We start from the raw sequence: 17,197 nt of genomic DNA on the forward strand, positions 1-17,197 counted from the left end.
TTATCAATATTGTTGTGCATTATGTACATCTGCGTACGTCGGGATGACGTCACGCAATCTTTATTCCAGGGTCGCTGAGCATAAGGGCAAGAGTTGTAGGACCGGACAGTTGCTATCGCTCCCCCCTCATTCGGCTGTGCGGACACACGCCGAGCAGTGTGATTTCCTTGTTTCTGACAGTGACTTTAGGGTGTTAGCTTTCCCCTCCGGTATACTTCAGATCTGCGTATTCTAGAATCCTTATACATTTTCAAATTTAGGTCCAGTTTGAATTCAGCTTGTAGCTCCTATCACCATTAAATTGTGAATAGATAGGTTTTTTTGTGCTCTGTCTATCATTTATAAATTTTGATTTTAATATGGGTTCTGTGACTTTCAATTGTATTAATTTGTGATCTTTTACATGAATTCTAGATTCTATGAACTGACGATGGAGCTGGACTCCGAAACGTTTTCTATATGAACTTTTATGGAATTTTCTTTGTTTTTGAAATTTTCGTAAACTTGCGATTTAAGCAATCAAGTGACATCTACTTTGGCACGATTACGCTTGCCAAAAAAGTTTTCTGGAGATTTATAAGCAATGTCAACACTTCAGGCAACGTGAATTGTTTACAATTGCATCAAATGATTATAGGTTCGTGAATGTAAGCTCCCACAGCTGGATACCTCTCAGAAGATTCTTTTGTCTGCGTCTTCTGTATATATGTTTGGCATTTTATATGTCAATTGGCTGTCGCATAACGAAAAGTTGCATGGCTCCAATGATTTTTCGTGATATCCTAACTTCAATCTGGTAGGCTGTAGCTAGATTCGTATGCGAACAATTCTTATCGAGAAATGGTTCATTCGAACCTTCTACTGCGCATTTTGTTTGCCGTCGCAAATGGCTGACATGCTCCGAATGCCATTAGCCCATGAATTGTAATTACATGAGAATAGTATAAATTTATATACTGTACAGCAAGTTTCGTACAAGAGAGATCCGAACCATTCTTGACCTTGCCTACCGTGCATCACTTACTACTGACCTACCGCATGAAAATAGAGCCGTGCTCCACCAATTCTCGTGTACTGCAAACGGCAGTGCTCTCCCAACTGCTGTGCACCACCAACTGCCGAGTACTAACAACTGTTATGTAATGCCGATAGTCGTAAGTTCACAATTGCTGTTCATTGACAACTACCATGCAGTACCAACTGTTATGTACCATCAAATGTTGTTCAGGATCAACTATCGTCAGCTACCATTAATTGTAGAGCGTTACCAACTGTTGTGCACTATATACCAACTGGCCGCATTGTCATATGCCGTGTGCCACCACCTTCCATGCTCGATCAAATTTCTTTCTCCATCACCCTTCATGCAGTACGACTTTTCTTTCACTTCCAATCTTCGTGCTCAGGAACTTTTGGTCAGCCCGTAACAGCGAGCTAACCTACCTTGAAGTGCAACCAACTTTTGAGCCCTAACAACTTTTGTACACTACGAGCGCAGCTCCAATAGACATTGTCACGCAATTCGGAATTTAGTTGCATGGGGCTTCGGCGATTGTTGCTTTGTATTCTTTCTTCACCAAATCAATGTGCGCAAGCGAGAATCTTTTTCTTGCACATTGACAAAACATGAATGTAACATGAACACTTCTGCTTGCATCGTCACGGTTTCCTACATGTTGGCAACGCGGAGAGGGTAAAGTTTCTGTGCTCTGGAGCAATACCGATGCGCGTTCATTTGTTCAGCATCCCCAGTCAAATCGGCAGGAAAAATTTCCGCTGGCGTCTGCTATCGATTCCAGGAAAGAGAGTGAATTTCGGCCACAAATCAGGTTTTGATGGAACCGAAGGTGTACAGCAGCAATACTAGCAACCTGCACGCAATTCCACCTCGAGAAAAAACAGATATTGCTCCGTGGAATGCACCAACGCCATTGAACTGAGACCAGGGCTCGGTTCAATTCCTAGACGTCGCCGGAGAATCACACGACGGCGAACGCGTCGTGCATCGTCATAATAAAACCTCAAGAGAACACAAGCACGACCTCCAAACAGACGTGAATGTGCCTGCTTCGCTTATGGACATTCTCATCCTCCGTACACAAATTTAAAAGAAGAGAAAAATATTCTGGTTTATGGAGAAAATGTTAGCTTATTCAGATTTAGAGCGGAAATAACTTGTTGGAAGTATAATTATGATATCTCAGGATTCAAACGTATTGTGTAAATATCTGAAGAATTTTTCAAGTCATAAACTATGTTCAAATGTGACAGACCAAATGAAGCTGCAATCGAGCATTCTTTAATCTTAGATGAAAGACTTATTGTTGATTTCATTTTTACTGCCTTCTTTACTTGATATAAATGAGTTTTTTTAATACATGGCACTAATATCCACGTTTAAACAATCATTTTCAATCAAGTATAACATCTCTTTCTCTGGTTTAATTACGTCTGTATTACACAGAGAGAAAACTCTTTCAGGCTTTCCTTCATTAAAATATTGTGTTCTTTTCTACGAACCTGAAACTCTTCCATGTTTTTAATCCTTAATTCAGCAAATCTTTTATTCACGAAAAGAAGCACTGAACATCCAATCTTCGATACTTCAATAATTATTGATAATGTCTTACTTATCATGCCCTCAGCATTTCTCCCGGAGATAAAATCATTAGAAAAGTGTGTTTAGTGAAGTATTTTGATGAATACGCCAATTTGTGAAGTTAGACTTATATTCATCGAAATGAAAAATTATTTTAAAATGAACGTAATCGAGATTTACCTTATTTTTGCTGAACGTCATCATTTTTAAGTATCTGAACCATTCAAACAATTGGGAATCCCATACTGAATAAATTTGGGAATATAATGACATATTGAACGGCAGTAACTAATGTCTACCCGGCCGAGCCTTTTTGCATTTCTCGGCGACTGGATTAACAAGTGCCGACAACAAGACTAGATCAACGGACTACTCTAAAAATATTAAACCTCCTCAGATTATATGATAATCCAGCCATGACTCACGCGTGCGACGGTTGCCATAGGTTGACGTATTCAACGGAATTATCTAAAAATATACAACCTCGTCAGATTACAAAATAATCTAGGCATGACTCACGCGTGCGACGGTTGCCACAAGTTGGCGTCGTATTCTACGGATTAATCTAAAAATATTATATATAACCTCCTCAGATTATAAGATAATCTAGCCATGACTCACGCGTGCGACGGTTGCCACAAGTTGGCGTCGTATTCAACGGATTAATCTAAAAATACACAACATCCTCAGATTATAAGAAAATCTAGGCATGACTCACGCGTGCGACGGTTGCCACAGGTTGGCGTCGTACTCCTGTTGCAGGAACCTTGGTGCCACATCGTTCACGTCGGTGATGTTGATGACAACGACGGCCAGTGCCGCTGCCGCCAGTACAGGGACGCCGCTGTCGCGTACCGCCACTCTGAACTGCACGCGCGATTCTTGCTCGTGATCCAGCGCACGTGCCGACCTGATGGCGCCTGCGCGGGACGTCATGTAGATTATTTAATTTGCGTTCAGCGTGATAAATGGAGCGAAAAACTTGCATACCGAGGTTCAATAAAGAATGAAAAACTTGCATACCGAGGTTTAGCGAAAAAAAATGGCTGGCTGGTTGGCCAAACCTTTTTATGTTATTCAACGCCTGCGACGAATTGTGAAGTTCAGAATGTCCTCGTGTAATCTATTCACATTTACTGGTGCAATTAAGTTTTATGTTGAAGAAATAACTGTATTATACATGTGGTTATTTATTCGCTTCGCTAGTTAAAGTTAATTTATTAATTTTTCCGTTAATTGTATACTTTTTTTCAGAGACAAAACTATAGATAACAAATGGAAATAAATGTGTTCGGCTGTTAAATGGAAACTACAAGAGTTATTTTCAGTTTCACTTCCCTCCAATTTTATCAGATTTGTGAAAACAATCATAAAGAATTATATTTAAAATCTACCTCAAATACTCCAAATATAGTTTCATGATAGAAAATGAATCCCTAAAAATGAAGCGAATCCTTCACGAGTTGAAAAACACAGCAAAATTGATGATTGAATAAAATTAATTACCAGTTGCATGGTCTATCTTGAAGATGTTCCTGGCCGGGAGGTCGACAATCTCGAAGTAGAGGTTAGCATTGTGATCAGAGTCCAGGTCGTGGGCCGTGATGACGAGAGGTCTGGCGGTCTCGCTCTGCTCGCTGGAGCGATGGTACGAAGAGGACCAGTGAGCAGGTGGCAGCGTTTCGGTCACGACTGAACCAATGGGCGCCGCTTCTGATATTTCTCCCCAATAGTTATTTTTGCTGAACGAAGGCGCGTTGTCATTCTCGTCTCGCACCGCTAGAATCAGGGACGTACGAGCCCATGCACCGCTCTGTTCAGAAAATAGAAATAATTTCAGTGATTTTTTAATTTTTGATGTCCTAAAGTAGACATTTTGTCATGGGAGACCATTTTTAGCCACATCAGGCAGTGCGTCTCAATATGTTTTGCTTAACTTTATAATTCATAATTTTTTCAAATCCAAATGAATGATATTTCTTGTGCAGCTGGCCCATACTTTTATTCGTACTGAAATTCTCGTATCTTTGCTTCTCAACCTTCAACGCCTAATTGAATTTTCTCCGACGAAGATCCGTGTAGTAAGGCGCAGGCAGGCAAATCTACACATGAAACTTTTTTACAATTTTTGGAGAGCCGGAGTAATGCCCGGTATGTTGCCACAGATGGCGGGACCTGACGGCTCGTCAAGAGGCAAAACTCTTGAACTCAAAGGCCAAACTCGTGAGACCAATGGCGCAACTCTTAAGTTCAGACGAAAAGTTTCTTGAAACGGACTGAACTTTGTGAACGCATGGCAAGGTAAAAAAAGAGTTAAGGCCGAAAATAATTTAATTTTGAGACTGAATTATTGAGATTCAGGAGCGGAGGTTACAAGAAGCCTTGAATATCTTCTGTTCTGAGCTTAATTCCACGCTCTTGAAAGGGACACTTTTGCTTCACAATATGGTTGCTGCGAGAGAAGTTAGCCCAAGAATCCTTGTGATCTGGTCCAAGATAATTTTAGCTCAATTTTCTTTTTCTAATGAATAGTTGAGGAGTGTGCATATCTTTACTAAAACGACCACTTGAAATTGATGTGAGCTTCAATTCTCAACAGTTGCCACTTATCACAAATAGAGGGTAGTAGAATTATCAGGGGTTCGCCTCAAGTCGTAGCCGAGTTTCAACACTGTCGCTTTAATTAATATATTAACGATATGCAATAAAATGTATGATAGCGTTTATTTTTTACAGCACAGCTCAATTATTGTTTCAAGCCATGCAGCCATGACTTGCCGCCCAACAATGCTATCTTTTCATTTACTTAATTTTTTCCAGCAGAAGTGGAGTTGCTAGCTTCGTGATTGATGCGAGGACTTAGTGAGGGATCAGGCTTGTTCATGTCCCCTCGAGACCTTCGACCGAGCTTTCGAGGTGCTGCTTGAACCTCGCAACTTCTTTGCATATTTCTCGGCCGAGAAAAATTTTGCTCTTGAGTACAGTCAATGGTGAATTCGTAAGGCTCGTGAAAAAGACGTTCTAGAAATTTACGTTTGGGATGTTGTATTCAAGCTTTTCGTCAACGTTTGTCAATTATTTTCAACCAACACCATTACGGGGCGCATGTACAAGAGATTTAGTTGAACCCCATTTGCAAGGGTCATTTCAATTTAAGTAAAATGAAATAAAGGGATAACAATTCTGAAGTAAAATAGTTTAAATCGACTAACGTATTAATCATAAATATGCGTGAATCTAAAAGGTTCAGGGATGAATGTTTATAACGCGCTGGGATCTCGCAAAATTCTAGCTTTTGACAGGAATCCATTTATTTGCCATGACAGAAGTCGAGACGATATGATGCGTTACCCGCCAGTTCCATTCAATGCCTTTAACGCTCATGCAAATTAAAAAATTAGGAACTATAAGAATGCCACAACATAAATTTTTAGCTCAATTCATTTGGACTACCATTGCAAGTAGAACAATTATATATGAGTAGAGTAACAACGTAGAGTTACGCTTAAGAAACGCCCAGCCAAACTTAAATTTCACTAAACGCGTTCCGAAATGAAAAATTGCAAAAATAATGCTGTTGTCGTTGAGGTCTCGTGGAGAACATTGAGCGGCAAAGTTGATAAGTGCATTCTGTAATTATTCATAGGAGTAAGTGGAAGCTCCACTTAGTCCCACACAGCAGACAAATAGACTGGCAGGGCGGCTTTAACGACGGAGTTGCGGATGGTCTCTACTCCCGACTAATGACTGAACTTTTCCTCAAGATCCAACGCCCACAACTGCTATTGAGAACGAATTATTTATTATATTATGGCTAACAATACGCTCACTGTAGGGTTGTGATGGCTGAAAATCAAATCAAATTACAAAGCAACTGATGGCGGTTGTAAACATTCTAGACAAATTTGCCGGATCTGATATAAATTATAAAGAATTATTGGAGTCTTGAATGATTAGGGCCGTATATTCTCCAGCAAGACGCTGACCGGCAGTTGTGTTCATATAAATAACGTTGCCTTTTTGCGTGCCTATTGACCGCTAACCTTAAACGCAAACATTGTTAATTTGGCAATTAGATGCGGGAGGTAATTATATGAATTATTTTAATCACCCGAACTCTAATAATAACCTTTAATCATGTTTTAGAGTAGAGCATTGTTCTTATTTGGGTGCTGAGATTTGGTTACGACACGCACTCCACCAGTTTCCTGATTTGCATAAATGTTTTTGTGGCAGTTTAAACAAACGGCGGACCATCATATACGACTACTACTAACCTGAATACTCGATCACCTTACTGTTGCTAGGCGAAGTTCATGGTCGTTCGAATGATTTAAAATTGCATCCAATACGTCACGTGTTGATAAAAATATCAAGAAACTTCAACTTTAATTTACTGTAGGACTTTTAGATGGATCACACGCTTATCCTTTTGTCATGTTCAGCGAAAATAAGATCTTATGACCACCACAAGATCTTATGACCACGTCGCTTTCTTCAAAACAACATTATTCTCAAAAGTGCACTCAGTTGAGAGCTTCATCAAGCTCGCAGAAATTCACGGCCAAATTGATCCATTTTACGCAAAGTTCAGCAGTGCACATGCAACGAATTGAATGTTGAAGTTTACAATTAAAGCCAGGAACGCATACAAAAGGCGTCGTATATTTCTATGCATTTCAACCAAACTGTCCAGGACATCAAAGCTAGCGAAAAGTTTGCCAGGGCTCAGCAATATTTTAACTTCAAGACGGATGGTAGTCTGCAAAAAGCGAGCATCAGCACAGTGTTCCTTTATGACAAACGGAGCCGGCATTATCCGAGCAATCTTCTGGGCGCAGACCTTCGAATTTTGCCTCGTTCGCATTTTTGCGGGGAATTTTTCTTTCAAGAGAGTATCGACTAATGCAACAATGCTCGGAACGCGACACGAGGCTGGCGGCCCATTGCTGAGCGCTCGCAAGCCAACCTGCTCAATGCCATGTAAAAAACTATGCAAATGAAAAGGCATGCAGGGAGCAGCAATTTTTTACATATAATCCCATACATTTTTACATAGAAATGAAATTAGGAACCGGACTGTGGATAATATAGAGCATTACGACTAATATATGACAAGTTTGTGTCTGTGATATGGATTTGAGATTTCGGAAAGATAATTCGGAGGAGACGAAACAAAAATTACGTGCGCTCTTCTGGTTCGCATCTGATAGTTATTTTCGTTTACAATGCCAGGTTGTTTCTTTGCAGCATGGAAACCGCATTTTCATTTTTAACTATACATTTGTGAGGAATAGATGTTGTGCAATTTATTTTAAGGTTAAGCATTGGTTTGCTACGCAAATTTTACGCACGTTTTCAGGTTACCCAAATATTACACACACAAAAAAAATTCAATTAATCTTCCTTACTTTCTTTATACATTTACCATAAATTTCCCATGAACTTTCCACGTACTTTCTGAAATTTTCATTATATTACGCCTTCGTACATTTTCATGCATTTTAATATATTATCAGTACATAATAATTTGCGTTCATTCGCAAAATATTTCAATTCTTTTCCAACCATTTTTTATATAGCTTCATTCTGTTATTACACATTTATCACACACGAATTTTCTAATAATTCCAGGGCAATTTTGGCAGTCTTTTACCCATTTGGCATTTAGACAACAATCAATCTCCCGCAAGCTATAATTAAGCATTTAAAACTGTGGTTGATTAAAAAAAAATTAATTAAACTTTAAGTACAAAGTCTTTGCGTCCAATTCCAAGACGGGAACGGTCAAATACGGTCAACTTTTTAAGTTTTAGCGATCTTTTCGTTAATTCAAAGGATATTTAATTGATCATCATTATGATAGCAGAGAAAACATAGATCGTAACTCGGTAGAGAACCAATTGAACAGCAAGCGTTCGAAATATAATGAGTACAAATATATGTACTATTTTCTTGCAGTCCAGCCTCTAAAGTTTACAAAGTTTTACTCACGATCCCAAATCTGATCGAAACCATATCGGAAATCACACAAAGTGCTCATGATAATGAATATAATTCTGGAACATTTTAATGATTATTTATTCCGAGCAATGTCACGTTGATCTTCTCGAAAAATATTAAGACGAAATAAGATTCATGCATCCTAAAGAGAGTCAGGTTATTAAGAACTTCGTCTTGGTCATTCAATTGAGTTATAATTCATTATATTTGCATTGGAAAGTGGGCAATTCGGTTAGATTATTTACGAGGCTTAGGTGTACGCATCATCGTGGTGCATTTGAGGTATTACTTCCTATAGTGTGATTGATTGAGATTAATTCGGAAAATATTTGGTGTGTTAGTTAGTATATTTCGATCATTTAGGCATGTATGTTATCTTCTATTTTAGTTACTTTTGGTTGTTAATTTTCCTATATCCAGAAAAAGCCTCAAATGAGTCGCCTGGATTCATGATCAAATATATGCACACACTCGAGAGAACATTCCGTGATACGCTTACTTGTGCGTTTAACTTTCGCTGTAATACTCCAATGCTTGTTTATATCATATGATTATTACATTATTTTTGGACTGTGAAGTACTTGCATTCATATCAAAACACTCAGGAGAGCCTCGCGGGCTTTATGGCCATTAATTGATTGGGTGCTGACATCGTCGCCCAAACACTGCAGGCAATAATTATTATTCAACTTTATACTCGATAAATTCTTGCATGCATGAGTAACACGTGACATATAACATGTCACATATTCGCTTGGTCATGGTTATTAAAATAAATATGTGTAACCCGCATCTGCTCATTAATGCGTACAAAGCTGCATCGTCATTGTGTCATTCATCATTCGAAATATTTTCAACGCAGGACTCGACATCTTATACCTTAAGCAGCGCAGCTTATGACTGAATATGTTTGTACTTTACGATATGTTGTGGTACCTAATTTTAAAGCCCCTAACTAATCATAATCATAAGCCAGCATAATTCAAGACAATTTTGTTGGTTTAATGAACGAACGATACGTGTCGTTCTTCTGAAATTTCATGCGTGTAAAAATATTGTATAAAATATTAAAATCGAACAACTTCATCTCATGATGATCGATGAATTAAACAGGCTCTGTGAAACCCATGATAACGATAAACTCTAGACTATACGCAGCAATGACCATTACTTAGAAATCAATTAAAGTCCTCCACGAGGCCGGTGTCGACTATAAATTTTGATTCAAAGAATATTGTAAACTTCATAGTACTGAACTGCATTGGAGGAATTAGACGAACAACTACGACATTGAGTATTAAAAACAAGCAACTTCATCTCCAAATCATCGATAAATTCAACTGGCTTGGTGACACCATTGACAACAACGTCAAGCTCCGGTCTATACGCAACAATTGACCCTGCAAAAAAAATAGCGGGAGTTCTCCAAGAAGCCGATGTGGTCTGTACATGTTGCTTCAAAGAAGGTTGTAGACTTCTTCATCATTTGCAATACACTGAAGTAATTGGACTAACAACCACGACATTGAGACCGTTTCACCTGCCACCTACAGTCTGGAGGACAGGGAAACCCCCTTAGATAAGCTCACAAGACCGTCGCTCACACTGTGCTGGAGGAACCCACCAGCATCATCATGCAGAGGTGCACACTATTCACTAACCGACGATTGTTAGAGCCTCATTTATGGGGATTGGACTCAGCATCTGTTTGCAAACTACCGGAGTTGTCTGGACTTTGTGATATTTTTCAGGGTCATTGTCCGTTTCAAAAGTTTCGTGTTGTGTCCTATTAACGCGTATTATGTACCTATGTCCACCAAAATTCCATTGTTCAATGCTTCTTGTAACTTGAAAATGAATTTTGATACATTCGATACGTCGCTAAATATATTATAACTGCCCTTGTTGAGACCTGCCTTTGATCAATTCACGTCATCTGAATTTTTTTGGACCTAAAAATTGTAACATAATACATTCCCTCGTCATTAATCGTACGTGTTTCAACAAGAAAATATCTTACCATGGACGTTGCAGTGACGGTCATGTTGTACGACTGCTGGCGCTCGTAGTCGAGAGGAGCGTCGAGGATGACCATGCCTGAAGAAGGGTTTACCAAGACGGGCGCTCGGCCGTCCAAGGCGCGCAAGTTCTTGTCGAGCGTGAACTGGAGACCGTCAGGGCAATCGACCTGCAGGACTCCAATGTAGTCCCCGACACGGGCTGCCTCGCTCACCTCCAGCACAGTCGAGCTCCGTAGGAACCTTCATACGTTAATGCAAGGAAAGTGAGATAAAAACGCATGATTTAAATATGTGACTGCAAGGAAACAGCTTGAATAGAGATTAAATTGCATTTTTCTTCACATAATGTCAATCATGTTGGGTAATATTGATTCGGTGGACAAACAGAAAGTTAGAATTGCCTAAAAATATGAAATATGTATTAGAAATTAGATTAGAATTAGAAATGTAATTAGAATTAGTATTTTTAGCACAAATTCTTTTTGACCCAGGATAATGAAGCAGAAAGTAAATCCTGCCAGAAACGTTAAAATATTCATCGTTTCAAATTTACGGGTAAGGTTGGCTTTCGTCCTATTTATCCACACACAGACGAACATTTTCAATGGATAAAATTTAAGATTGATTACAATAGTTTATCAGGGATAGCAGGAAAATTAAGGATAAGAAATTATATGTTTCAGTAAGATACTTAGACTAGATCAAACTAAAACGATAAAATGATAATAAATGGACTACAGTATACTGCTCTCTCATTGATTACTCACATGAGAGATTCGGATCTAATGAGCAATCAATCACAGATTGTCAATCAATGAGGCAATGAAACGTTCTGCAAATTTAATTTCTATGTTAAATTCACAGAACAAGACGGATAGAAGCAATAGATCGCGATTAGTCTTGGATTCAAAGTGAGCATTACAAACATTGTAAGTAAGGGTAAATTTGCTGATTGTTTTATAAAAAGTTACGTGAACATGACTATTTTGAGCGTTCGAACTGCTTAATTTCAAACGTCGTCAGACTGATCACAATCTTTGGGTTTCCAGCTTTTATGTGCAAAATTCCGCGGAGTGTTTTAATAATATTAACCCTGAAGGGATTAGAAGCAAGTGAGAATTCTAGTATATGTATATTCGCACTAATTACAGCAGTTTTAATGTTCTTCCCATGTGGATCGTTCTACTACATCTAACATCTGAGCCAATTACTGATCAATTGCATCATATATTTTAAGATTAGTAACATTACCTACGTCCCGAGTTTTAAAGAAATATTTTCTTTTCATTTCAGAATTTTATTCGTGCCATGACTTTCATCAACCAGCGTTTTCATGTACAGAATGTTATTATCTTGCGCTCCTTCAGACTCATAAGAGACTATAAAGATTTGTGAAGGCTCCGAGGAAATACGAGTGTAAGCAGTCTTTCATCGCTTATAAATAAGGATTGGAAAGCCAAAACATCAGCCTAACGAGGAATAAACATGGTGATTTAACAAATAAAATTTTAGAAAGCAGAAGAATGTTCTTAAATAAATACCTTGGCTGTGCTTCTTTAGGTCGGTGGATGGCGATGCGGACGGTGGTGAACGAGTGGAGGGGCGGCGATCCCTGGTCCGAGGCTCGGATGCTTAGCACCAAATTAGAAATTTGGCGGCGCTCCAAAGTCCGTTGCAGGAACACAAGACCAGATTCCGGGTCGATACCAATGGCCCCATCGATATTGCCTGGCGATAAAACCAAGAGAGCACCTTTCAATAGTTTCCTCATATCACTTCAGCGCGCGGCAACTTCTTCTCCGAATATTCTTGAAAGACCGAAGCCAAATCCCTCTTTCCCGGAGAGGTCGAGTGTCAGCTCAGGAAAGACTTTGATTTTTGAAAATATCGTTTAAACGCACTTCTATTGGATGAGAATGAAGGTAACATAAAATTTACCAATAAGTTACCATCAATATAATTAGAAGGTATGTGCTAGTGTAAACATCCTAATTGGAAACATCTAAATGTTAAACATCTACTAAATGGTAAACATCCTAATTGTAAACACCCTAATTTTAAACATCCTAATTACCTAACTGCTTCTAATAAATCTAGATTAGAAAAATTACGTAGAAATATTTCATTCGTTTTTATGAAAGCATAATAATATTATTATTTGCGAGTCTATTTTTGTTCAATCGTACGATAGATTTATTTGACAAGTTTTCATTGTTATGTTAAAAAATAAATGAATATTGAGTGTACTTTCTTCAAATCAATCTTTGTACGAGTCAGATTCATATGCATTTTTCAAATTCATCTGCATATTTCAAACTTCAAATACTTATTATCAATGTATTATTATCAAACTTCAAATACTAAAGTTATCAATGAGTCTGAATTCTTTTATTTTATTTCACAAACCATTCTAATTGAAATATACAGTAATTTTAATATGGTTTTTTAACAAAGTGGTGACCATCAATGAAATTTAATACCTAATTATTCCAATTATTAAAAGTGCTTACATTTATGCCAGTATTCTGAATATTTTACATTGGTAGCAACACCATAATTTGGAAAATGTAATCCACTTCGTAGTATAAATAAGTAAACTAATGACAATAATTCCTAACTCTTCTTGATGTCACACGCATACCGCGTGTCTTTCGAAATTATAGGGAAGAATTTCCATCGGTGATGAAAGATGAGTGGTTGAACGCTATATGCGATTACGCACCCATCTTGCAAGTTGCCCGCTATGCTAAGTTACCTATTGCTATAAAAACCCATATTAATGCAGATGAAAATACCGAAAACTAAAATTATAAAAAATTGGAAAAAATTATCGAAATTCAGAAGCAATATTTTCTACAAATAATGCATCAGTCAGCAATGGTTTCCGATCAATAGCCCAGAAAATGGCGCGCAACTGTTGCCACGTACGAGAGTAGTCTGGGAACAATTTGAGGCCATTGCATAAATACGAGACAAATGATAGAAACGACCGAAAAATAAATATCTTTCAGTGATTGATGTTGATCATTTCATCACTCTAAGAAATGTAGTTTTAAAAACAAAGATCAGATTGTTAAACATCACAGGAATCATTGTCGATCAATTCAATTTAAAAAATGACTTTAAATATGAATATAAATTTTCAAGGCCCGTCAAATAATAGTTTTTGCGATTTAAAGGTGTCAAAAAAAAGTTTTGCCGCTTTTGACATAAAAAAGGTCTGGAAACATCAAACTAGGAAGGTTTCAATTAGTTTAATGATGAATAAATTCTTGTACACATGAAAGCAATTGGGAAACTCCCAGCGATTCGATATGACTTGTAGCAATTAATCCTGTTTACTTTTATTAGTTCAATTAGTGAATATATTTGTGACATGAAGATACGACACAGAATTCTGACTCAGTTTTATATTCGATGCAGGAAACTTATGGATAAGATAGTACGTTTTCGTCAGAAATTTTTCTTCACTGTTTCGTAATCTTGGTTGAACGAATAGGCATCACTAATCTTTTTAATTGTGAATTTGTTGCAAGACCTTTAACGGCGATGAAGTCAATTGCAAAAAGCCCATGAGGTGCATCATCAATTTAATGTAATATATTCGCCGGTTGACTGCCATATAATCAAATTCCTTTTGATTCATTATCATTGCGAACCGATGTGGATTGCCTCAATGACATTTTTTCCGCAGCACCGTGGAATAAACTCCCGAGTGTTTAACGTGTACGCATCGAACGGTCAGGAAGCTTAGGCAAATTGGAAACATGAACTCTTCCCGTGTAACGGCTTCAGTGTTGTGCCAAAGCCGTTAAAAATGACGAATGCTTAATGGCTCTCTCTATCTTTGAGTCCCGGCACCCAGAGACTGCGTGGCAAAACTCAGTCCTTCTCATGCTTAGCTGGGGCTGGTCTTTAGACTACACGAGTTAACATACGAGGAGCGGAAGCATTTTTCTCTGTCGACCTCGAGGTCGTATAAATTAAATAATTACATTGCATTGCCCGCAGAAATCGTGAAATTAGAGTGCGTTAAGGAAAACAATAAAATATATAATTTATGTGATTAAGATGATTGCTCAATATCATCTATCACGTTATTTTGCCTTAACCTCGAAGTCATTTCTTTCTTCATTCATGGGTTGTCGAACTTACGGGTACATCCACTCGGACACATTATCTAGCTTGTTGAAACAAAGTCACGTCTCTGTTTGCTACTGCACGGGACTGAAATTTTAAATTTCGTCCATCCTCTTCCCACGTAAATCTTCCAATATTGGTGAGAGTCGATGTAAAATTGGCCTGAGAAATATCAGGCGAGAAAATTGTGTGGGCTACGGAGGAGGTCGTTTGTCTGCCGCACTTGCGGAACATAAGCGCCACACGGAAAATATGGTGCACCCTCCGTCGATAGAGCGGATAAATGAGACCTCCGAGATTCATCAGACTCTAAATTCGAATGAAAAATATAGATAGGTTGTGCTTGCTCGCTACAAATTTAGTCTAGCGTGAAATCGCTGAATCCTATTTACTACCATGAAGAATTATGAGGATGTTGAATAATTGATAAAAACATCGTTAGAACCTGATGATACTCCTTGCTATCACGATTGTGGATTGGGCATTGATGGTAATGTCATCAATGCAGGATTCAAAATTTGATTATTCACTACATGTTTTATGATGATCCGAGACAAATATAATTATGTTATTGAAATCATCTTGAATGTAAATTGCACAAGTCAGTCCTACATCGGAAGAGGCAATCATTTTGAGTTTCCAGCCTTAACGACTGGTAATCTTCAGATCTTCCCCAAAATAATTTTCATCGACTCTCAAAAATACCTAGAATATTATCGAAATGAACATATTTACTTAATACGAATTGTGTATGCGTGGCCCCTGGTGGCAGTTGATCTAACCTGAGGCGATAGAATACACCAAGAGGCCGTTGGCGCCGTGGTCTTTGTCTGTGGCCCAGAGCTGCACGATACGCGACCCCACAACGGCAGTCTCGCTAACACTCGCGTTGTAAACGGCACTCGAGAACTGGGGTGCGTGGTCGTTGTGGTCCAGCACTTGGATAAAGACGTGGCAATAATCTTTCTTGCGGCGAGCATCTTTCTGGTTCGTCACCGATATTAGCAAGACGTGCTGATGGCGTACCTCTCTGCGGTGCAAGTGACGTGAAAGTTAATTCTCATGCTACCTGGGCGATAGTCACTTAGAAGTAGAAATGAAGTCAAACAATTGAAAACTGACGGTCACTTAGAAGTGAAAAAATAAAGTTAAACGACTGAGAAGCTGACTATTTGCCTGACAATTAAGAAGTTGGGGAAGGAACTCTACATCTCACCTATTGTAGATTGCCAATCATTCATCACTCAATACGACGACTAAACAACTCATCCAAAACAGAATCAATTGGATAAAAACCGAACCATGGACCAAATTTCGGCACAATCACATACTGGACCATTTATCATGTGAGACAAAACATTTTGCAATCCATATTTTAATATTTCATCACTCAATTTTGACTTCAATTTTCTGTTTCAAAATTTCATCAAAAAATAATTATAAAGTACAATTCCAGAGTTATAACAGATGAGTCTTAGACATTTCATTACAGTGAATAATGCTAAAAAAGTTAACAATTATTAAATGATTAAATTTCTAAATTTTTATTTAAATTTTAGGTTTAGTGTGAAATCGAGCGGAATTTAGCGAGACCGGTATTAATTGTTCGTATTTCGTAGTAGTTCATGTAAGATAGGTTCGTGAAATTCATTTATACGAATTTTATCAGATTAAACGCTGATCGAGTCGAACATGATCAATCTTCAACAGCCGCTACTAAAACTCACCTATCTAAGCTTTGAGCGAGAATAAGTTCTCCAGTGGAAGGCTGTACAGCGAAATGGTCGAGGTCGTTGGGGTGGTACACTCCTTCGACTTTATAGAGCAATTCCGAGGCTGAGTTGTCTCTGTTGGCTTCCAGCGCTAACACCGCGACGCCTGGCTTGGTGCTCTCAGAAATGTCAACTTGGTAGCGAGGGCGAATGAAGCGCGGACGCTCAGGGTTGCTCCACATCACATCAACAGTTAACTGTTATCACCATCAATGGATTGTAAAAATCAATTCGTTTAATCAGATATTAGAACAAAAATATCAAACGCACTAAATGCCTCAAGTCTTTTTAGCGAGCATATCGTGAGACAGTGGGGTGAACACGTTCATAATTCTATTGGCCCTTAACCACTAAAATAAATGGATTCTGAAGCATAACTGAAGCACAGCTTTTCATTAAAAAAGCCTGCAGGTTGATATATTCAATATTAGTACTTCATTCTTTCAGAATTATCTATGATTTGAATCATGACATTCAAAAATTATACGTCGCAAGAATAGATTATGTGACTTCAGCCTCCTCTTTTGAACACGAATACGGCAAATATTAATGAGCTTGCAGAAAGAGTCTAATGTAAACTTTTTGAAAAAAGTCCTGACATTAAGTTGAATAGTGGTAGAAACAGAAAATGCCTTAACATGAAGACTATGTGTGAAGATGAA

At 38.2% G+C, this 17,197-nt stretch overlaps 1 protein-coding gene across 1 annotated transcript in view; it reads right to left on the reverse strand.

Moving 5' to 3' along the window:
• Positions 1-3,317: 3,317 nt before the first annotated feature.
• LOC108683064 (fat-like cadherin-related tumor suppressor homolog) overlaps positions 3,318-17,197 on the reverse strand; it is a gene marked incomplete at its 3' end in the record, with an annotated part of 28,934 nt that continues 15,054 nt past the window's right edge. Inside the window, exons 11-16 of the mRNA XM_047879600.1 lie at positions 16,491-16,732; positions 15,546-15,793; positions 12,165-12,351; positions 10,623-10,863; positions 4,106-4,412; positions 3,318-3,519 (exon numbers count right to left, since the gene is read on the reverse strand). Of these exons, the coding sequence (XP_047735556.1) occupies positions 3,318-3,519; positions 4,106-4,412; positions 10,623-10,863; positions 12,165-12,351; positions 15,546-15,793; positions 16,491-16,732 (1,427 nt within the window). The remainder of the gene's footprint in view (positions 3,520-4,105; positions 4,413-10,622; positions 10,864-12,164; positions 12,352-15,545; positions 15,794-16,490; positions 16,733-17,197) is intronic.

This window comes from Hyalella azteca, unplaced genomic scaffold (assembly GCF_000764305.2).
Source record: "Hyalella azteca isolate HAZT.00-mixed unplaced genomic scaffold, Hazt_2.0.2 contig3386, whole genome shotgun sequence".
NCBI lineage: Eukaryota > Metazoa > Arthropoda > Malacostraca > Amphipoda > Hyalellidae > Hyalella > Hyalella azteca.